Source organism: Stylophora pistillata, chromosome 8 (genome assembly GCF_964205215.1).
Source record: "Stylophora pistillata chromosome 8, jaStyPist1.2, whole genome shotgun sequence".
In the NCBI taxonomy this organism is placed as follows: Eukaryota; Metazoa; Cnidaria; class Anthozoa; order Scleractinia; family Pocilloporidae; genus Stylophora; species Stylophora pistillata.
Window position 1 is genome coordinate 19,797,175 of NC_142526.1, and position 23,487 is coordinate 19,820,661.

Consider the following 23,487-nt stretch of genomic DNA (forward strand, 5'->3'; position numbering starts at 1 on the left):
TTGCTCGTTAGACTGTCTCAAGGGGAAATACAACGACCAGAGTGGCCTTAATTGCACAGGTAAGGACAAACATGCCACAAGTACATCTGAACAGTCTTATGTTTCCTGAACAGTGTTTTACTCCTTTTAATTGTACTCTTGATTAAGCTATGATTACCCGATATACTAATACGTCAATGATATTGTTCACCCGCACTTATTTGGGATCTTGTAAAGAGATCTTTACTCTTACGTGTACAGTTCTAAGTAATATCTCTTCCCCCATTTAAGCAATTGAAAAACACTAAAATTTAATCATTCAAAAGTAGCACCGTTGTGGATGCTAAATTGTTAGCACATTGATCATACAGAACGCTTTGTGGCTTCCGTTTCTTGACCGCGATATTTCGAAATTCCCTGTTCACTACTGCAAATTTCGGCGTCCTCTGAAGATTTTTTACCCCCTTCATGTATGTTTACCAAATATCGCTCCCTCTTTATAAGCCGCCTGGAACATGAATATCACCTAAAATGAAAAGTGTTACTAATGGAAAATAATGGGGTGATAAAGCAGATTTCGAGAAAAATCCAACAAACTCGTTTTCATTTTGTTGCATCGGTCCTAAGCACTGATAGATATAATTTGCAGTCAATCGGAGTAACGTTTGATTTCCTGAAAAAGAGATAGAACGATTCTTTTATTTTCTAACCATCTCAAACTGGGGGTGTGTGCTTTTTTTAGTTTTACCATCAACTCCAAGGAATGGCCACACAACCTTCGTTAACCAAAGTACATTAGGGTTACAATGGGACCCCCCAGAAGTTACTGGTGATCACACCCAGGTGTGGTATGATGTTGACTGCCGTAAGCCATGTGACAGTGATGACGAAAACAATTGTGTGGTGGATAAAGCTTGCGGGAGTGACGTCATTTTCTTACCATCTATGGTGAAATTAAACACAACTCAAGTCATCGTCGGAAACCTGTCTTCATTTATAAACTACACTCTCAAAATCTATGCCAGAAATAGAGTGAGCGAGGTTTCTAAAAGTAAACATAAATTGGAAGGATTCTTCGAGACAATTATCGTAAGGACTAATGGATCAGGTATGTCATTAACTAAATATCACCAGGAAAAAGGCTTGGCGACTCCGACTGAAACTTTGTGAATGCTTGTTCAAAGTATCTATGTACATTAGTCTTGATGGACCAATGTTTTGATGTTTTCAAGCATTATTTTCATCACAAAAAAGTGTGGCGTAACTGTGACTTCTGAAGATGTTGGTTTTTTTCAACATCACATATGTATAGGTAATTGCATGGGGCCCAGTAAAATTAAGGATTAATATCACTTGTGTTTTCAGAAGTTGCTGAAATTGCCCTCGTCGCTTCGCGACTCGGGCAATTTCAGCAACTTCTGAAAACACAAGTGATATTAATCCTTAATTTTACGAGAACCCATTGCGATTACTTGTTAATGAAATTGAGGGGAAAATTACTGAATTTCTGAATGCGCTCTTCAGTAATCAGTCATAGGAAGCCATTTAAAGTTCACCGTCAGAGAATCAATGGCCACAAACGCACGAATGAGCTGAATGAAATTCAATTTTTGTACAAAGATACCAAGACTTTGGATAGGCTTTTGATTTTAGATATCTCTCCAGTGATGCCTGGATTACTTTCAAGCAGTTGGACACATATTCATCCCCGTTTTCTTCTCGTAACTCGGCATAAAACTGCGCCAGTGTTCGGTCAAGGACATCGCTCTCGTATTCTTCTAAATTTGCTTGGAAGTTTCTTTCATTCGCCCACTTTTTAAAGACGTTCTTACAGTACTCCGCGCTTTTCCTCGTGTTTTCGTTTTCACTCTTGTCTTTTAATTCTTCGATATATTCTTTGTCAACTATCTCGAAACGAGACGCCATTGTTACCGAAAATCTTCAGCAACAACTTTTCGATAGCATAAGCTGTTGCCAGGCAACCTGAGTACCAATCACGAGCTAGTAATTTTTCCCTCTTCTCAAGCAAAATTAAGAAAAAATACCCTCCTTATTGACCAATCAGCATTCAGTAATTTTGCCCTCTATTTTATTATGTTTGTAATGTTATGCTACCTGTGGTTTTTTTTCTTCAGAGGTCTAAGAAATATTCATTTTTCAACTGTATCCAATGTGAGTCCATTTGATTTACTCACTTTAGTTTTAGCGTTGTTTGCATTTGACGGAAAAGAGTCTTTGGGTTAGTCATTCAGAAAGTTTGAAGCTTTAACTGACAAACTAAAACTTCGTTCTCATCTGTTGGACAAACTAGTTCCAGGTATACCGGAAGTGTCCATTAAACAACCGAAAACAACTGTCGTTGTCTCCTGGACACTAGAGAAAAAAAATGGAGTTATTAAGGTGTACGACGTGACATACATTAATGCGAATGATACATCAGATACCATGACTCGTCAGACGAAAACAGCAGAAATGAAGTTTGATTTAAAGGCAGGAAAGACTTACCAATTCAAGGTAGGTTAACGTTCTAACTGGTCGAGAATAGAAACTTGGGGAAAGGAGGAATTGAACAAAGTGTTTGTAGTATTTGTACGAAACCTGTACAGTTGACCGAATGATGAACCTTGCTAAGAATTATTTGTATTATCGGGATCTTTATTAAGGAACTGTCAGTAATGGCTTGATTCCTAAGAATTCTAAATTGTACCATCAAACATAGTAGTGCTATATACGATCGACTGGTTTGGTTAGTCCAAGTTCACCAGTAAAGGTCACTCGCTATTTCGCGTAAATGTCGTAAACGGTGTCTTAAAAATAGTTTGAGAAAACTTTCACATGATTTCTCGCCTTTTATTCTCAGGTATTTGCCATAAACGGCCACGGAAGGGGACCAGCTGGCACGAGGACGTTTACTTTAAGAAACGGTTGGTAAATCCGGCATTGTTTAATCGATCTACCTATCACATGAACATGATTGAACTCGCGGGTAGATCATGTTGTTGTCTTCTTGTCGACTTCCTTCAATTACTTTTGATACTTTATATCAAAATCTAATGAACCCAAAAAAACGCATTTTCAAATTTGTTTACCCTACGTTGGGGCAAAAAAGTTTCAACGAGGCCACGTTTGGAACTAGCCGGCGACGCCCGTTCGTTTCTCGCGGTGTCGCTGCCCGAGCCGCAGCGCACAGCCTGCTTGCAGTCCACCTTTCAGGCTTCGTGCTTAAATCAAGTTTATGCATACATACTGTACTGAACCACAGTACACCTACTCAAGGGTCAAATACAATTACTTAGGCAAAAGAAATAAAGAATGGAATTGAAGAAACTTTACGGATAGATGACTGGCAAAAAGGAAATCAACGAATAAACAGTTAACAATCTGAAAACCGACCTATTATGAAGTAACTCTATCGAGAAATGTTTCCTGATGAAAGTTCTCTCGTAAATGCTTCATTGATCATTTTACCCAATGATTGAGCGATTAACTGCTTTTGTGATTGAATGGTTACAGACAACTCGAAGAAATTGCAGCTTATTGCTTTCATAGCTGGAGGAGCAGGAGCACTGTTGCTTATCATTCTGGTAGTGGTCATTATTGTCTGCGTTGTATCTCGTAGAAGGTGAGTCTTGCAAAAAGGTGTTTTTAATTTACCTCGAGATCGGGTCTGAATTTGGTCTAATGAAGGCACCGTCTCTATCTGAAGTATGATGTGATACATCTATGTGTTCTTAAATAGGAAAAGTAAAAAGAGTGTAGAGCAAGCTTATATGGAAGCCCTTCAGCAAGGTACATACATCAGTATCAGTATTGATAACATAAATTAAAAAATTACGCAGTTATGAATGGTTAAGATAAAGGCGGTTTTCAGGTAATTCAGTGCAGAAGAGAGTTAATTCAGTGCAGAAGAGGGTTAATTCAGTGCAAAGAAAGTAACAAACCAGACATTCTGATTGGTCAGAATGATCGGTCAATCTCAATGTCAAGGGCAATGTCATTTGCGGGGTTTGAATAAATTATTTTCGCACGTAATGCGTGCGGTTTTCTTCTGCATAATTATGACAGCTACCTTGTATTTTTTCATGTATATTATTGATACATAATCGCATGATTTTTCTCGTACAATTTTGAATAAATAAGCACTTGTAAATTTTTTCAAAGACCACAAATTGCCCTCGCCCTACAGGCTCATTTTGTTAGTCTTTGAAAAAATGTACTCGTGCATATTTATTCCAAATTGCGCTCGAAATTATGTGATTACCAGTACAAGTTTACTAGCGTTATATCACGAAGGCTGCAATCTGTTTAGCTACGTTACTCGCTGTACAAATAGATTCCAAGATGCCTTGCGTCTCTTTAGTTATAGTTAACTGAGGACGTCAAAATTTGGTAAGAATGAAAAAGTGGCACACGAGTCGCAGCCCAGTGAAGCACTGATTTATTTGCCACATTTAAACGTCTTCTGTGATCAATTATATGCAGTGTCTGTCATTTATACATAGATACGACTGCTTTCTTAAGTTAAATATCGTAATTGAGAAGCTAAAATTTTCCATCATTAGGAAGTGAACTTCAAACCACGAATCCCCAAGACCAGCGAACCTATATCAACCCTAATAACTACATCGACTTGCAAGAACTTTTGACATCATTCGCGACTGAACGAAAAAGAAGAGACATTAAACTCGAAGGAGTTATCGGATCAGGTAGATATGTTGATACCTACAAGTGATCATCTTTAGCTTTTGCGCGCGTTGGACATGAAATGATAGATAGCCAACGAGGCGCGTAGCGCCAAGTTGGCTATAATCATCTCGTATCCAACAAGCGCGAGTGGAATAATTATTTTATTAAAAAAACGCCCCCAAGATATTAGACAAACCTTCTTGACTTTATTTTGTAAGTAGAAACCGGATGCTACAATGTACAGATATTAGATTATGGTATATTGGCTCATATACCATAATGGCTAAGCCAATAAAAAGTCTTGAATTGCATTATCCAATGATCCAGTTTTTAATATATAATAATACATATATAACAAGTTGATCTGCAGAACTGCTTTCAGAGCGCTCAATAGTGAACTAGAGCGTGTTATAATTGAGAACGGGGTGGTTAACTAAATGCCAAGCCAAATCTTCAGTTGACCACCCCGTTCTCAATTATATACATATATATATATATTTGTCACATTTTATCGCTTTAAATTATTGTTTTCTTCTTTAGGGGAGTTTGCGGATGTCTACAAAGGAATATTAAAATCTCGTGAAGGCAAAGAGGTGGTTGCTGTGAAAGTCTTAAGGGTCAGTTAAATCATGTGTTGCTTCGATACGATTTATGTCATACAGTCAGACTAGCTCAGCAAATTTTTTGGAGGAGACGCGTAACTTTGCACTCACGATTTAGACCTCTTGAATGCGATACTTCATCTCATAGAGAAGGCGAGATTCATACGTCCAATATAGTTAAAAAATGTTATGATCCCACATTAAATGCACTATTTTTCTGAAATGATGTTTCTTTCTCTTCATACCAGCCTGGTTCCAGCGAGAAAAATCAAAAAGATTTTCTTTCCGAGGCGTCCCTTATGGGGCAGTTTGATCATCCAAATGTTATCCGCCTCATCGGAGTGGTGACGCAGAGTGAGTAGGGAACGTTAACTGAGTAACCTGTATTGAAGACTCGACAATCAAATCATGAAGCTACTTTATGTCTGCATTAAAACGAAAGACGTACTATTATTTAAAATGATTCAAGATTTTAAAGTTGAATTAATTTCTCTGCTTTTAGGTAGACCAATGATGATTCTAACAGAATTCCTGGAAAGTGGGTCATTGGATCACTTTTTAAAGGTTTCTTATTTACATCTAGTTTTCTTTACGCTTAGTGGTGTTTCGTTAGCAATAGATAACAAAAAGAAATTGGTATTTGACCTCGTCTGGCGAGGGTTTAAGAATTTTCTCCCGTAAAGAACAAAAACAACCGTTACAATAGCTAATAACAACAACTCAAACTTAATCAATAGACAGTACAAAAAAAGATCGCTTGGGTGGCTTACGCTTGTAACTGCTCATTTTGTGTTATAAACACCTTTTGACTGTAGTTGTAGTTTTCTAAAAGTAATAATAGTATTAATAGTGATAATAATAAGGAATATTTATACAGGGTAGTCCCTCAGTACTTGAGTACTGTTATCAAAGGGTTCCTGTTTCAATGATAAAAATATAGGCAGAATAAAAACGAAAATAGCTTAAGATATGACTTTGGCTAACTCTAATCTACACTCACTACACTATGCAAAATAAAATTTATTAAGAGACTTCCGAAATAATACCCTACTGCTAATCTGCTTAGTTGTGGGTTCGAGCCCCAGACCGGACTAACACTCAAATAACTGAGGAAAATGTGCTGCCTTTGCTATGATATCTGCAAATGGTTAGACATTCTAGTCTTCTCGGATAAGAACGAAAAACCGAAGGTCCCGTCACCTGAATCTTCTCTGTACTGGCTAGCAGGGGACGTTAAAGAACCCACGTACTTATCGCAAAGAGTAGGGGACGTAGCCCCCGGTGTTGCGGCCTGGCCTGTTTACTGAAATTGGGGGTATCTGCTAAAATTAGTCTTCACAAAACATTGTAATGCGCATTTGATCATATCCCAATGTTGATTTGCGCAATATAAATATCAAATCGTGATTATTATTATTATTATTATTATTATTATTGTCAATCGTGCGTTTTATCTAAATCCTTTCATTCTTACATCTATATGCTTGTCCTCCATACTGCTCCTTTTACGTTTCCTATGGTACTGACAAGGAAATTTTGTATGACAATCAGGAAATTCTTAAGTTTGTGATGTGTTCGTTATTCTCATTAAACTAATGTTTGATTCAGCAATAAAGCTGAGAAATTAGATCCCACTCATCGTAAGACTTGGAGGGTTAAACGAATAACGGTTCTTCTGATTTCTCCATAGGACCGAAATGGTCAGCTGACGAGCCTTCAGTTGGTTGGAATGGCAAGAGGTGTGGCTCACGGAATGAAGTACCTGTCAGAATTAAATTTCATTCATAGGGTATATGTTATCTTCATATTTTATTTTCATCGTTAATATAGTTGACATTTACCTTTACACTTGTGGATCTTAGCATTGGTTCAAAACAATACGTGGTTGTTCGGCCATTGTTTCCAATTGGGTTTGAAGTTTGGAATCAGTTAATTTATTTAGAGGAAGGAAAACATAAAAACCCGGTGACTGAAACTTTCGCATCAAAGAGGAGAAACACCCAAATATTTAATTCTCATAAGACAACAGTTGTAGCAGGAAACACGCGCCACAGAAGAGTGAGATCAGCGTTCTTCCCAGGATCGTTAGTTAGCTTCAGTTTCAGGGAGATATCTTTTATGTAAAAGTGACGAATTTAAGGGCGTTATTCTTCAAGATCCAAACGCATGTGGGGTTATTCTACATTGATATGTTTTGAATTTTTCTGTTATAGCTAAAAACTGATTGAGTATTAAAAAGTTGTTACTATGTTTGTCTTAATTTAGGATCTGGCCGCTCGCAATGTCCTTGTGGGTGAAAACATTTTGTGTAAAGTATCAGATTTTGGCCTTTCAAGAGAACTGGCTGACCACGATGAAGCACAAGCTGAATATACGACACAAGTAATTTTTGACTTAAATCGACAATTACGTTAAGATATAAGCTAACGTTTATGATAGTGTCACGTAAAAAATGATGACAGAGACGATCCCCTTTTCCTTTTTCACACTCTTGCCTTTCTTATGTGTAATTTATGCCAATCACTGAGGCTGGCAATATTCCACGCTCTTCTTTGTTTGCCTTCTGTTGAAGTGAAAGACTTCCTCAGATTTAAGACTGAAAAGTGCCACTGAGATCAAATTTTTCATTTCATTGCTTCCATTTCCTGGTACATTGTGATTTTCTCACCTAACCTGCCAACTTCCAATCCGTTACGAGAGACAGAACTGTTTGTATTTGGACCGTTCCATTCGAGATTTCGCAGCCGCCATTATTTGACTATGTTCCGAAGGTTCATCTGAAGGCTAGGTGTGATGTGAAAGAAGTGACTCAAAAGGTGCGGTCCCACTTTGTTCCCGCTGATCAAGTTTCCTGTTAATCTTATGTACCTTTTCTAACACCCTTTGTTAGAGGCGAGTACAAAGCGAAGGTATAGAGTTTTAGTGAAAACACGTGACCTACATACTTTTAAAATACATGTCTTTGTTTCAATTACTCTTAAGGGGGGCAAGATTCCAGTTCGTTGGACAGCCCCAGAGGCACTTCAGCATCGGACATTCAGTTCAGCCAGTGATGTTTGGAGCTTTGGCATTCTAATGTGGGAGATCATGTCATATTGTGACAGACCTTACTGGAATTGGGACAATTTCGATGTAAGTGATCCCGCTTAATAGCGAATATTTTTATTAACTGTGCAGAAAAGAGCCTTAAAGAGAGATGATCGGTTCATAACAGCGGCAAGTTCTTATTGACAAAAGTTCGTAATTTTTGGACAGTGTCAGCGGTGGAGTCGCAAAAAGCAGCACAGAACAGTCAAAACAAAACATAAACGACTTTTATGAGTTTACCGTACTACAAACAGTTGTCTTTCTTTCTAGGCTCTTAAAATGAACAAGTCATTCTTAATTCTTAACGAAGGGAAATCTTTCTCTTCTATATTAAATCTTCTATTGATTAGGCTTGTTCGGTCAAGAAGCCTGGACATTAGCCTCGTTCTTTGTTTGGGTTTTTATGGACCTCAACTTCGTCTGGGTCCATAAAAACGCAAATAAAAAAATAAAAAGAACTGGGCCAATATCCAGCCATCTTGACCACACGCCTGGTCAATAACACATATGTATTACATTGTGACTTTGTAAAGTAAATCTTATTAGCTACAATTCTTATCATTTTTCCAAGGTTATCAAGCGAGTGGAAACTGGATACAGACTACCAGCTCCACAGGTACATCTTGCCGTAACAAACATGTGACTACTGAGTATGACTTTCCTTTGCAGTAAAAACAAATAAAATTTCATAGGGTTTTTGTCGTTTCCATAATACCAACCTTTTGGTTGCATTTGGTGTATGTCCTATCTGATTCACTCACGTGCATTTCTGTTGTTGACGTCTTGTTCTTAAACTGGACATGTTATCGCTTTCGAGTTGTTGTGTCTTACTGCAGAAAAGTGACGCCAATCCTTGGTTAAAAACGGCCGAGCGAACTTTAATAATCACTACCTAAACTACAGTTATACAATATATCACAACCTCAATATGCATGCAACTTAGCTAAGTATGTTTACTCTCTGGGACCTCTCATGTCATATCTTACACCTAGTGATGGTTCCTATTATTTAAATCCTAATTCATTAACACTATAACATTAATTAAACCCTGGTTCATTAACCCTATAACATCTCCTCCCGCTTAAACTACAAATTAAATTAACAGCAAAATAAGCAAGGCGAAAGAAAACGAAGCGAAAACTATTCCAAAACGTGTAATTGCCGTAATTGAGAGTGTTCTACTGAGAGTTTAATGTTCAACCACATCTCTTCAATTAAACGTTTCGGTTTCGATCGAATTCTAGTTGAAGGACGTCTGGGCTCTTCAGGAACAGTATTATCCGTAACATCTTCTTCTAGTGTAAAACTCTGTCCAGGTGATGCCACTTCAACCGAGGGCTGGGTAGACTTCTCATTCGGCATAGACTGTTATTGGGGCGATAGGTCTTGATTTGGAACACACACTTGCATCTTCCTTCTCAGGCAAATCGATCTCTGGTAATTCACAGCTATTCGGCTCAACATCAGCTACCTTTGAGCTAGCTAGTTCTCGAAACTGATCGACATGTCTTTTCCAGAGCAACTTTTCAACTTTCACTCGGTATGTGACCGGACCCAGTCGATCTTGAACAACCCCCTTAGTCCAAGCGGATCCACGATTGCGATAATCCTTCACCATGACAGGTTCACCAATCTCAAAACCGCGTCGGACCATGGGATTTATCCTTCTCGACTTTTGTTCCATCTGTGCAGACAAGTCGGGTCTAAGCAACTCAAGCCTTGTTCTCAATCTGCGACCCATCAAAATTTCTGCTGGTGGACACCCAGTGGCGGTATGGGGCGTGGTTCGGAAGCTCAAAAGGAATCGAGCCAATTTCTGCGTTTGGGTACCCGGTTCATTCTTTATGACTCTCATGGCATGTCCGAACTGCACGTTCAGCTTCACCATCAGATGCAGGATGATATGGTGACGACAAACACAGGCGAATACCGTTGGAAGTTAAGAACTATTTCATTTCTCCTGCGACAAACTGCGGACCTTGTCGGCCACTATCTCCTCTAGCAAGCCCTGCGTAGCAAACAAGCCGCGTAGAGCTCCAATTGTGGCGCAGGCACTGGTGGAGGACATTTGAATCACTTCTATCCACTTAGACTTGGCATCAGCCACTATAAGAAACATTCCTCCATTGAATGGTCCAGCAAAATCGACATGTAAACGCTGCCACGGGCGAGTAGGCCAGATCCATGGGTTGACCACCTTAAAAGGCGCCCTACAACGGTTGGCTTGACAATCATTGCAATCTCTCACGGTCTGTTCGATGTCACCGTCCAGGTTTGGCCACCAGACATGCAATCGTGCCAAAGACTTCATTCGCACCATTCCTGGGTGGTTAAAATGTAATTCAGACAGCACTTCCTGTCGATATCTAGAGGGTATCACTACTCTTGTACCACGCAACAAACAACCATCCTCAACTGTAAACTCTTCACGTTTGGCGCGATAAAATCTAAGTTCCTCTGGCGTATTCTCTTCTGCTGGCCAACCATGCAATACGTAATGTAAGACACGTGACAGAACGGGATCAGTTCTTGTAGCCACTCTGATTCTGGTTGCTGTAACTGGTGTACCTTCAATTCGAACTTTGTTGACTTGATCTCCCTCTATCGACCTTTCGTCAGCTTCTTTAATGGTTTTCCTAGGCAAGCGAGACAATGCGTCTGCATTTCCATGGTTCTTAGACGCACGATATTCAATGTCATAAGTGTAGGCTGCCATTCGAATGGACCATCGCTGTAGGCGAGACGCGGCAAGGACTGGAATCCCACGTTTTGGACCAAGGATGTAGGTTAGGGGTTTATGATCTGTCAGCAAAGTAAATCGTCGACCAAACAGGTACTGGTGAAACTTTTTTACACCAAAGATAATTGCCAAGGCCTTCTTTTCAATCATTGAATAGTTCTGTTCAGTCGAGGAAAGAGTACGGGAGGCAAAAGCTATCGGCTTCTCTTCGCCATCCTCAGAAATGTGTGACAACGCAGCTCCTAATCCAAAAGACGACGAATCAACCGCCAGTCGCACCGGCTTCTTTGGATCGTAATGTGCCAGCAAAGGTGCAGATTGCAAAAAGCCTTTCAGCTTCTGAAATGCTTCTTGACATTGTTTTGACCATTTCCACGGAATGTTCTCCACTAATAAACGATTCAAGGGCTGAGCCAGGGTAGCCATGTCAGGAATAAATCTGCCATAGTAATTAATCAATCCCAGAAAGGATTTCAGTTCCGTTGGGTTCTCCGGTACTGGCACCTCTTGAATAGCTTGAACCTTAGAGGAGATGGGCGAATAACATCACGATCCACCACGAAAGCGAAGTATTCAACTGATGGCTTCTTAAACACACACTTTTTTTTCTTGAACTTTATTCCCATGCTGCTCATTCACTCCAAAGCGCCTTCTAGATTGCGAAAATGTGCTTCATCATTTGAACCAGTGATAATGAGATCTAATCAAAGAATGTTTAGAAATACATTTGATAATAAAAATTAACGGTAAAAAACTACGACGTTTCGAAGTCTGCATGACCTCATTATCAAGTAAAATGTTAAAACTGATGTAAAATTGTAGCTCAGAGATTATATACAAGTAAAATGTGATAACTTCATTAGAATAATGAGCGTTCATTGTTATTGGTGTTTAGCATGTCAGATCGTGCAGTATATGTTTAAATAAATACTTTTGCACGTATTGAGTCAGACTGCGTGTTTAGCTTTGGTTTTTGTTCGCGAATGAATAACATTTCGTGAATTAGGCAGTCCATTTTCCCGCGGCATTTCTTGAGAACGGAAAACATTTCTTCCAGGCTAGTGGACGCTACACTGTGGGCTTCTTTCAGATGCTTGCCAATGACAGAGGCTTTATGTTCTTCTATGCGTTGATGAAGATGGCGTGTGGTATAACCGATATAATCCGCATCGCACGAATCACATTTAAAAGTGTAAACAACGCATTGGTGGTTAATTAAAGCGGGCTTCTCTTCTTGTATCTTGAGCTTTCCCTCGATCTTACGACTCGTGAAAACTGGTTGTAGGTCAGGTCCGATTTTCCGGCCAAGATCTTTCAGCTGATGTCTTACTGTGTCGGCCGATTTTTGGTCTTCAAATGGTAAAGTTATTCTGACAGGTTTTTGTGTAGCCGCGTCAAGTTCAGTTGGGGTTTCGTGACGGCTTTGGATCGTAGAACTCGTGTACCAGGCGATAGCTGAGTTGATGAATTTCACTGGGTACTTAAGCTTAGTAAACATCCGCTTGAGATGCTGGCATTCCTTCGTAAAAGATTCTTTCGTTGATGACAGGCGGTAAGCTCGGTTCAGCATTGTATTCATCAGAGATCTTTTGTAACGCTGATCGACATGGCTCTGGTAATGTAATAGCAGTCCTGTATCAGTTGGTTTATGATATACGCTTGTTGTCAGGTGGCAACCGTTTTTCTCAATCATCATACCGAGGAATGGAAGCTTGTTGTTTTCAGCAATTTCCATTGTGAACTGTATGGCAGGATGGCATTCGTTCAATGTTGAAAGGAAAGCTGTTGCGGCTTGAATATTTGGCATCGTGGCTAATGTGTCGTCGACGTACCTTTTGTAGAAACTTGGTAACTTGTTGTTGCGATCCAGTTGTTCTTCAATGGAGCACAGGAAAACGTTTGCCATAAGGGGTCCCAGGGGCGAGCCCATGGCCACACCGTCCACCTGCTCATAAAGTTGACCGTCGAACTGAAATAGCTGATCTTTGGTTGCTATTCTTAAAAGTTCGGTAAGACCTGTCTTTGTGAGGTTGAGACCATGCGTTTCATTAAACCAGTTGTTTTTAAAGGCTTTTTCAGCGATGATCTCAATAGTCTCGTCGAGTGGCACGTTGGTAAATAAAGCACATACGTCATACGACACGAGAATGTCATTCGGGTTGAGTGGTGTTTCCCTTATCACTTCGGCGAAGGAGAAGATATCGCAGATAGTGTGCTGATTTAATGAAAGGGGCTTAAGCTTCTCTTCAAGCCACTTGGCCAGGGCGAAGTTGTAGGTCCCAGTCGATGATAGTATCGGTCGCATTGATAGTTGCTGTTTGTGAGTCTTTGGAAGACCATAACTTTGGAAGTCTTTGGAAGACCAACTGATACAGGACTGCTCTTACATTACCAGAGCCATGTCGATCAGCGTTACAAAAGATTTCTGCTGAATACAATGCTGAACCGAGCTTACCGCCTGTCATCAACGAAAGAATCTTTTACGAAGGAATGCCAGCATCTCAAGCGGATGTTTACTAAGCTTAAGTACCCAGTGAAACTCATCAACTCAGCTATCGCCTGGTACACGAGTTCTACGATCCAAAGCCGTCACGAAACCCCAACTGAACTTGACGCGGCTACACAAAAACCTGTCAGAATAACTTTACCATTTGAAGACCAAAAATCGGCCGACACAGTAAGACATCAGCTGAAAGATCTTGGCCGGAAAATCGGACCTGACCTACAACCAGTTTTCACGAGTCGTAAGATCGAGGGAAAGCTCAAGATACAAGAAGAGAAGCCCGCTTTAATTAACCACCAATGCGTTGTTTACACTTTTAAATGTGTTCGTGCGATGCGGATTATATCGGTTATACCACACGCCATCTTCATCAACGCATAGAAGAACATAAAGCCTCTGTCATTGGCAAGCATCTGAAAGAAGCCCACAGTGTAGCGTCCACTAGCCTGGAAGAAATGTTTTCCGTTCTCAAGAAATGCCGCGGGAAAATGGACTGCCTAATTCACGAAATGTTATTCATTCGCGAACAAAAACCAAAGCTAAACACGCAGTCTGACTCAATACGTGCAAAAGTATTTATTTAAACATATACTGCACGATCTGACATGCTAAACACCAATAACAATGAACGCTCATTATTCTAATGAAGTTATCACATTTTATTTGTATATAATCTCTGAGCTACAATTTTACATCAGTTTTAACATTTTACTTGATAATGAGGTCATGCAGACTTCGAAACGTCGTAGTTTTTTACCGTTAATTTTTTTTATCAAATGATAATGAGATCATCGAGAATACCACCAATACCCTGAAGACCAGTGATGACTGAATCTGTTATCTTCTGAAAAATTGCAGGACTAGACGCTACACCAAAGGGTAGACGGGTGTAGCGGAATAGGCCAAGGTGAGTATTGATCGTTACGTACTGTCTCGATTCCTCATCCAAAAGCACTTGCTGGTACGCTGAAGACAAGTCCAGCTTGGTAAACTTTCTCCTCCATTTAACTGGGTGAACAGGTCATCAGCCGTAGACATTGGGTGTCCTGGTACATCCAAAACAGGGTTAATCGTTACCTTGTAATCACCACAGATTCGAACACTGCCGTCAGGTTTCAGCACGGGGACTATGGGCGTGGCCCAATCCGAAAAATCCACTTTTTCCAGCTCACCGATCTTTTCCAGTCTTCGAAGTTCGTCAGCAATCTTCTCTTTTAACGCGAACGGTACTGGTCTGTGTTTAAAGAACTGTGGCACTGCGTTTTCGTTAAGCTTCAAATGTGCAGTAACTCTTTTAATGGTTCCCAGATTACCATCAAATAACGATGAATACTTAGTTCGAAGCCAGTCCAACTTGTTAACCGATTTTAAGGAAATCTGCTTGATATGTCCCCAGTCCAACTTCAACACGGACAGCCAATCGCGGCCCACTAACGCTGGACCATCATTTCCTGTGATAACAACCGGTAATACTGCTTCTTGATCGCGGTATGCAACTTGAACTCTAGCTTCTCCAATAACAGGAATTTCATGACCAGAATAACTTCGTAGTTTCACGTCTGTGCGTTCCACAGGTTTTGACGCGAGAACATCAGTCCAAATACTCTTGGGAATAATAGTTACAGAAGCTCCAGTGTCAAGTTCCATGTCCACAGTTCTCCCATCAATTGCTACTGGAACAATAAACTCTTTACGTGTTCCACGGGAATCTGGGACTGTAAAAATGGGCCAATCACTTCCGCTCACTGATTGCCTGACTGCCAGATCTTTTTTTCCCAAATTTCGACTTTGCGCTCCACTTTTTCTTCCCATTTTCAGATTTTTGCTTCTTCTCAGGACATTTCTTCACAGTGTGACCCACCTTTTGACAACCATGACACTTGGAATTGCGAAAGAAACACGTGTCCGACGAGTAATTGACTTTTCCACAACGAAAGCACTCGGGAAATGTAGCTGCCACTTTTTTTTTTACTTATTCCACACTTCCTCCATGCAATGCAGTGGTTTCCTTTTCAGTTAGTTCCGCAGCACACGCCCTCTCGACAGCCGTTTGTAAAGTTAAGTCCGCTACCGCGAGTAACTTGCGTTGAATCGTTCGCTCCTTTAAATTAACCACACACGAATGGATCCCGAATCGCCTCTTCGCGATAATCGCCAAACTCACAAGTCTCAGCCAACTTTTTCAATCTAGCAATGAAATCTCTTATTGCTTCCGATTTTTGCTGTTCCGCCTTGTAGAACTTGAAACGCTCGGCTATGACTATCGGCTTCGGATCCAGGTGCTTAGCCAAATTATCCACAATTTCCGTAAAAGACAAATCCTTCGGCCCTCTTGGAGATACAATACTTCTAAGTAACGCATACATCTTATTACCCATTAAGGTAAGTATTGTTGGTACCTTTTTTGCTTCCGACACATTGTTGACCTCGAAGAACATTTCCATTCGCTCGACATTATGCTTCCAGTCTGAGCCCGATAAAAAATTTGAGTTCCTCTGGCGTATTCTCTTCTGCTGGCCAACCATGCAATACGTAATGTAAGACACGTGACAGAACGGGATCAGTTCTCGTAGCCTCTCTGATTCTGGTTGCTGTAATGGGTGTACCTTCAATTCGAACTTTGTTGTGTTGATCTCCCTCTATCGACCATGCAACTCAGCTATATATGTTTACTCTCTGGGATCTCTCATGTCATATCTTACACCTAGTGATGGTTCCTATTATTTAAATCCTAATTCATTAACACTATAACATTAATTAAACCCTAGTTCATATTTAAATCCAACTACTACCATCGCAAGAATCACTAAAACACCACAGCAAACCAAAACAATTAAAAAGAGTAGCAGCACTCGATTACAAGGACTTAAAAATAAAGAGATCGAGTGAAGATGGGAAGGCCTGCTCATAACCGCAGTTCATATATATGTATTTTATATGTTTGTTGTTTGATTTATCATCTTACGGGTTTATGTCGAATTAATTTGATGGCCTGCACCCAGTTGGCTTGTTAGCTCAATTGGTAGAGCGCTGCACTAGTATCGCAGAGGTCAGTGGTTCGAATCCCGTACAGGCCTGAATTTTTTTCAGGTCTGATTTTCACTATTGCTTAAATAGTGCTTTACTGCGAAGGATCGTGCACATATACGTTTCATAACCGCAGTTCATATATATGTATTTCATATGTTTGTTGTTTGAACAATCAGATCAATAGTTCAGGTGAAACCTTTTTTGTGGGTTTTGAAATATTTAAAACAGTTAAGATCCTTTCCACTAAGAACTAATCCTAAAATGATTTATCTGTTTATACAGGGATGTCCGCAAATCGTCCACAGTTTAATGATCGAATGCTGGCATAAAAACAAAACCCAACGGCCCAATTTTTCTGACATTGTCAATCGCCTGGATGAACTTATTCGATCCCCGGAATTTTTAAGTGGTGATTCATCATCTTTCTCAGAGAGGTAAGTTTCCATTGTATTATAACAGAATGAGTTATTTGCGTCAAAGAAAGGTGACCAAGAATCGGTGACAAAGCTCACTTCCTCTAATTTGCGTGATTGTTTCGTCTTCTTTGTTATGGCGTCACCTGCGAAACCACGTGTGCAACTTTTCTCCATCAACCTTCATCAAATTCGAAAGACTATAAATATCTTTCAAATTGTTCTCTCTTGATTTGTGGTAAGAGAACTACAAAGCAGTTGACGAGGTGCATTTGAAAGCATCCAAGGTAATTTGACTGATTTAGCGGGTGGCGGACCAAGAGGGTGTTGAAAAAGGGGCTCAAAAAATGCGATGAGCGCGCAAGCTGATGACATTCCACACCAAAAGCACACGAAAATCCGCTCAAAAGACCCAACGCAACAAAAAATGAAATTGGTTGAAAAAGCTCAGAAAAAAGGGAAAGTCAAGTTATCTTTAATCCCAGGTCAAATACGCTCCCTTAAAAATCGCTATTAATTTATTCATACATTATTCTAGTCCTAAAGCAAGCCATACCCCAGATTTCCAGTCAGTGGACGAGTGGCTAAAACACATCAACATGGATAAGTATTCTGAATTATTCCGAAAAGCAAGAATTGATGATATGAACAAAGTCACTGAACTGAATGACAAACAAATGAGAGAAATGGGTATCAGCTTGATTGGGCATCGAAATAAAATGCAAAAGAGTATCAATGCTATGAAATCACAACATTATAACAAGGGCATGGATACAGACTAGATGCCCTAATGAAATCAAGAAAATGCAATATCGGGAACGTTTTCTGCTTGTAACTGAGCTTGTGATCAGTAAGCAGGAGGAAATTACTACCGTATCACGAACGAATGTTGTCATATATCTAATTTTTTAATGGACAGTGCCAAGTTGTTCAAAGGTGGGTTAAGATAACCAAGGGTTAGGGTGAAAATTGATTTCAAATCTGAAAGCTTTAAAAAAACACTTCAGTTAATTCCATTTATTTACAATTTGATAATTGAATGCTCTAAAAAATTGGAGAAATCATACCGAAACGGCTTTTGAGCAGAGAAATATAGAAACCTGGATTAAGAATGAAACCTGGGTTAGCGCTAATCGGCTTTCGAACAACTGGGCCCTGGTCATTATCTATCGCATGAGAGGGGTGGGGAGTATCACATTAAAATTTTTCTAACCTCCCCTTAGGCTCTGTCGTATTTTAATTTAATGATTCCTCCCTCCCTTATGGGAAGTCAATTTTCTATAGTCCCCCCCTTTATACTTTATCAGCGATGACTGATCCCTCTTTCGTTTTTCATTACGTTATGGAAAGAGTTGCCAAATTCCTTTAATTATATTATATTTAATAGTAAAAATTTCATATGACTTTTCCTTAACTAAAAAAAAGAGAGACTCCGTCTTTAGTTCACCTTATCATAACGGGAGGTATTTGAATATAGTGATGGTACACGTAACAAGTACTACAAAACTTTTATACTCAAGTGTTATAATCCAAACAAAATATGCCACTTTGAAACTAAGGAATCAAAATTTGGGCTCTAGCATAGAGAATTTCTGTTTTATAATGCCGAGATACATATTTACGTATGACAGTCTGAGTCTTTTTGCAAAAAAAATAAGAATTCGTGGGTGTTTTTACTGTGATATGCATGTAGGTTATAACTTAGAACTAAAATAATCTATCACAGAAAAGTTTTGTACTTGACTATCCAATAATGTTTTTGTTTAAGTTTGATCGTTTTTTTTTCACTCTACTGACAGTTGCATCAATTTCAATTATTCCATTTTTTATTTCAATAGCCTACGTTGAAATGATATTGTAATAGGTGATTTGCAACCAATCTCTAGAGACACAGGTAACAAGGGTGAAAGGAACAAAGGCTGGTGGACGAACAAAAGAAGCTAATGAGATATCTATTGTTTACGTCCACCAACATGGCGGCAATGACGTAACGTGCAAACCTCCTATAGGAGACAATGGTTTGGAACTTTTAGGAAAGAAGAATACAAATAAAGGGGAAAATTTCTGGTTTGAAATCTGTTAAACGAAATTCTACGGCAAAATTGTCGATAAAGATCTGAGCACGTATTTTACAATCCAAAATAAGAAAGAAAGGCACCGGTAACAAAAAAATAATTTTTCCTGGTTGATGCAGAGCTTCCTAAATTACACTAAGCTTGGCATAACTAGTTCAGAAAACTATAATTCAATGTAACAAGGATGTTTTAATACAATTGCGACTATTGCGACTATTGCGACTATTACACGCGAGGGAAGCTTAACCTAGTATTGCGTCACCACTTCGTTCAGTAAATCTGCTAAGTAAGTTTATTCATATTTGTCATGAAAAACCAATAAATGAGAATAAATATTTTCCCTATAATTCCTTGGTTGTTGCTTTCCCAGTTCCCTGTTGTAATGCTCGGCGAAAAACTTGTCTCCAACGTTGTCAATATAAATAGGTGGCAGATACAGTGGCATTAATTGGCCTCACGAATTGGATGGATAACTCGCAGTGTCAGATGACTTTTTAATATGCGCTACACACCATTAAATTAGATACAATAAAAATATCAAGTTCATATATTTTGAACTGCGGTATTAGATACGTATGATGCACGATCGATCCTCGCAGTAGAGAGCGTTATTTATGCAATAGCGAAAATCAGACCTGAAAAAAATCAGGCCTGTACGAGATTCGAACCACTGACCTCTGCGATAATAGTGTAGCGCTCTACAATTGAGCTAACAAGCCAACTGGGAGCAGGCCGTTAAGTTGATTCGTAATAAACCCGTGATGATAAATCAGATACAATAAATATATGAAGTGCACCTATTTTGAACTCCGGTATTAGATACGTATGATGCACGATCCTCGCAGTAGAGAGCGCTATTTATACAATAGTGAAAATCAGACCTGAAAAAAATCAGGCCTGTACGGGATTCGAACCAATGACCTCTGCGATACTAGGGCAGCGCTCTACCAATTGAGCTAACAAGCCAACTGGGAGCAGGCCATTAAGTTGATTCGTAATAAACCTGTGAAGATAAATCAGATAAAATGAATATATGAAGTTCATATATTTTAAACTGCGGTATTAGATACGTATGATGCACGATCCTCGCAGTAGAGACTGCGAGGATCGTGCATCATACGTACACCATTATATTATTGTTACACTACGTACTCAAAGTGCGTAGAGCGATGTTATCATCGGCGCAGACTTTATTTTCCGCCTGCAGAAACAAAGAGAAACGAGTGGGAGGCTAAGAAAGTTTCCTTTCTTTATCTGGCCCTTTAGCTAGGGTTTATTCGCGGCCCCGGTCCTGTTGTAAACAATTAGTTCAATAACTACAAAAGAAGGTTTCTGAAGGAAAAAGAGAAAGGGCCGTGACAGAGTCAGCCGGCCATCAATGTACTGACACCTTAGAATGTCGCCGTCGCCATTAAGTAAATTTTAAGAAATCAGACTTAAAAGATAAATTAAAACTAGTGAACGTTACTAAATGTATAGAAGACACCGAGGCAGTTATGACTAATTTTCTATTCAAAGTTGATGTAATGAGAGCCTTCATCATCATCAACGGATTCAGAGTAGATTTGTTTGTGGCATTCTTTGACGCATGATTTAGGGGAAAAACAATCTCTCCCATTGCGTTTCGTTGTACAACTTTCATTTTGTCTATCTCATTTTCGCTGAGAGTTCGACTACCGCTGTGATACCGAACTCATCACAATCAATGGCTCCATCGGTTTCTCCCCAGCTTATGCTCTAGGTAGCCTCGATAAAATCTGAAAAAGCCATATATATATCGAGAAAGTGCACCCTTTAGTTTCAGTTTTTGTGACTTGACAGTCTCCCATTTCTGGCTGTCTACTTAATATTATCAGCGGAAGTGCGATTCAGTATAAATATTTTAACCATTGAAGGGTTTTGTCTCGTTTGAAAAATGTAAATATAATAAGGAAAGTAGATGAATTAATAATTCCACAATCGAAAGTCCGTTTGGAAAAAAAAAATTCGCTTGTTTCTCGACCCTCAGCACTGTTTTATACGATCTTTATGCGAGTAAGCATAGGAGTCAATTTTTGAATCGTAAGAACGGTAAAGGTAAGTATTCACATTCAGCAGATGCTAACAATTTGTAACAGATGGACAGTTGCTTTATGATAAACAAGAGCTATGTGGATTTTCTAAGTTTGTTTTCATCACTAAAATCGAATTAGCCTATGGGAAAAATTTCTCTATGCAATATGTAGCCGTTCTTAAGTGCAGTTGAACCATTCAAAACTTTGTTCACTCCCGTACGGTGGCTCTCAAGGGCCATCCACCTACAAAAATTTTCATGACTTTATCGCGCGATAAGTTTTGCTAAGTCCCTTCATTCTTAAAATTTGCAATCAACATTATCGCGCGATAGATAATCTTATCGCGTGACAGAACAACTTATCGCGTGATAGAACAACTTATCGCACGATAGAACAACTTATCGCGCGATAGAACAACTTATCACGCGATAGAACAACTTATTGCGCGATAGAACAACTTATCGCGCGATAGAACACTGTATCGTGCGATAGAACAACTTATCGCGCGATAGAGCAACTTATTGCGCGATAGAACAACTTATCGCGCGATAGAACACTGTATCGTGCGATAGAGCAACTTATCGCGCGATAGATAATATTATCGCCCGATAATTTTATTACTAGCTCCCATGGCATCACGACCATTAGCACGTGGTCACATCCATAGCAAGACGGCGGACCAAGTTTCGAACGTGAGTATTGTCCAAGAAATAAGACTTTTATTCTTGATTTTTGAGCAAGAGACGGTAATCTTTGGGTTAAATTAAATCATATTTCTATGCTTTCTACGCCTTATATTTCATAAACAATCTCTCACCTTATACACCTTATATAGTTTAAAAACGTATCCCTACACCTTATATTCATAAACAATCTTTCACCTTATACACCTTGTATAGTTTAAAAACGTATCCCTACACCTTATATTCATAAACGATCTTTCACCTTATACACCTTATATAGTTTAAAAACGCATCCCGACACCTTATATTCATAAACAATCTTTCAAATATAGAGCAATAAAGTCCCTCTCATATCTTTAACTCCACTTACTAAGATAGCATAGAAATATAATTTCATTTAATCTAAAGATTACCGTCTCTTGCTCAAAAATCTAGAATAAAAGTCTTTATTTCGTGGACAATTACTCACCTTCGAAACTTGGTCCGCCATCTCGCTATAGATGTGACCACGTGCTAATGGTCGTGGGGCTATGGGAGCTAGTAATAAAATTATCGCGCGATAATATTATCTATCGCGGGATGAGTTGATGTATCGCGCGATAAGTTTTTTAGTATATACTAAAACAATGGATAGCGTTGAAGGCGCGCTCTGATTGGCTGGTCAAACTCCGAATATCCTTTGTTATTTACCTCCGAGCAACTCGGGAAAAAAATGGCATCTCTGTTTGCATCCGTGACAAGCGAGGAAATCACTCAAATTAACGACGAAGCAGTCTCTGAAAACACAAAGAAAGCGACTAAATTTGGTTTGGCCGTGTTTAAAGGTAATGGTTTGAGTTTTTATCCCGGAGTTTATCGATAAAAACCAATGAGAAAGGTTTTGTTTACAAATCGTAACCTCACTTGTTCACTTCCGCGCGTGAAAATGTTGGAATCGTGGCTGGATTGTATGAATTAAAATCAATTTTTGGTGTTGTATATTATCTCACTGTTTTAGTATATACTGAAACAACTATTCACCTCAGTGTCGGTGGTTAGCGGTGGATATTTACCTCGCCGCCTCGCGGCTCGGTAAATATCCACCACTAACCACCTCCACTTCGGTAAATAGTTGTTAACTATCGCGCGATAAGTAGTTCTATCGCGCGATAAGTTGTTCTATCGCGCGATAAGTTGTTCTATCGCGCGATAAGTTGTTCTATCGCGCGATAAGTTGTTCTATCGCGCGATAGAACACTCTATCGCGCGATGAGTTGCTCTATCGGGCGATAAGTAGTTCTATCGCGCGATAATGTTGATTGCAAATTTTTTGAATGAATGGACTTAGCAAAACTTATCGCGCGATAGTCATGAAACTTTTTGTAGGTGGATGGCCCTTGAGAGCCACCGTACTCCCGAGTGCGGGCCGATTTCCTTGTAACATTATAGTCACAAGTTGCGTTGCTCTTCTTAAAGTATCAGAAGTTGGTACCAGAAGACTACAGCTCGGTGCGGAGGAAACTCGATCCGCACTGAGTGAGACACATGCACAGTGTCTGTAACATTATAGTCACCAGTTGCGTTGCTCTTCTTAAAGTATCAGAAGTTGGTACCAGAGGCTTACAGCTCGGTGCGGAGGAAGCTCGATCCGCATTG

At 39.5% G+C, this 23,487-nt stretch overlaps 2 protein-coding genes and 1 pseudogene across 3 annotated transcripts in view; 1 reads left to right on the plus strand and 2 right to left on the minus strand.

Moving 5' to 3' along the window:
- Positions 1-19,462, plus strand: part of LOC111334703 (ephrin type-B receptor 1-B) — a 31,732-nt gene extending 12,270 nt beyond the window's left edge. The window contains exons 5-20 of the mRNA XM_022940521.2: positions 12-59; positions 722-1,087; positions 2,291-2,493; positions 2,840-2,903; positions 3,493-3,601; positions 3,719-3,768; positions 4,542-4,685; positions 5,206-5,282; positions 5,516-5,621; positions 5,770-5,831; positions 6,958-7,056; positions 7,533-7,649; positions 8,250-8,399; positions 8,926-8,970; positions 16,910-17,061; positions 17,579-19,462. Of these exons, the coding sequence (XP_022796256.2) occupies positions 12-59; positions 722-1,087; positions 2,291-2,493; positions 2,840-2,903; positions 3,493-3,601; positions 3,719-3,768; positions 4,542-4,685; positions 5,206-5,282; positions 5,516-5,621; positions 5,770-5,831; positions 6,958-7,056; positions 7,533-7,649; positions 8,250-8,399; positions 8,926-8,970; positions 16,910-17,061; positions 17,579-17,822 (2,036 nt within the window). The 3' untranslated portion in view covers positions 17,823-19,462. The remainder of the gene's footprint in view (positions 1-11; positions 60-721; positions 1,088-2,290; positions 2,494-2,839; positions 2,904-3,492; positions 3,602-3,718; positions 3,769-4,541; positions 4,686-5,205; positions 5,283-5,515; positions 5,622-5,769; positions 5,832-6,957; positions 7,057-7,532; positions 7,650-8,249; positions 8,400-8,925; positions 8,971-16,909; positions 17,062-17,578) is intronic.
- The window catches only part of LOC148725380 (uncharacterized), a 55,343-nt pseudogene that overhangs the window by 20,298 nt on the left and 11,558 nt on the right, over positions 1-23,487 (minus strand). The window lies entirely within an intron of this gene.
- LOC148725382 (uncharacterized) lies at positions 11,800-13,430 on the minus strand. The gene has a single exon (XM_088731977.1). The coding sequence runs from the start codon at positions 13,397-13,399 to the stop codon at positions 12,014-12,016; it is 1,386 nt and encodes a 461-aa protein (XP_088588103.1). The 5' UTR covers positions 13,400-13,430; the 3' UTR covers positions 11,800-12,013.

Bases quoted from the DNA above. Each gene is read 5' to 3' on its own strand.
- LOC148725382 (XM_088731977.1), bottom strand. From the start codon at position 13,399: ATGCGACCGATACTATCATCGACTGGGACCTACAACTTCGCCCTGGCC.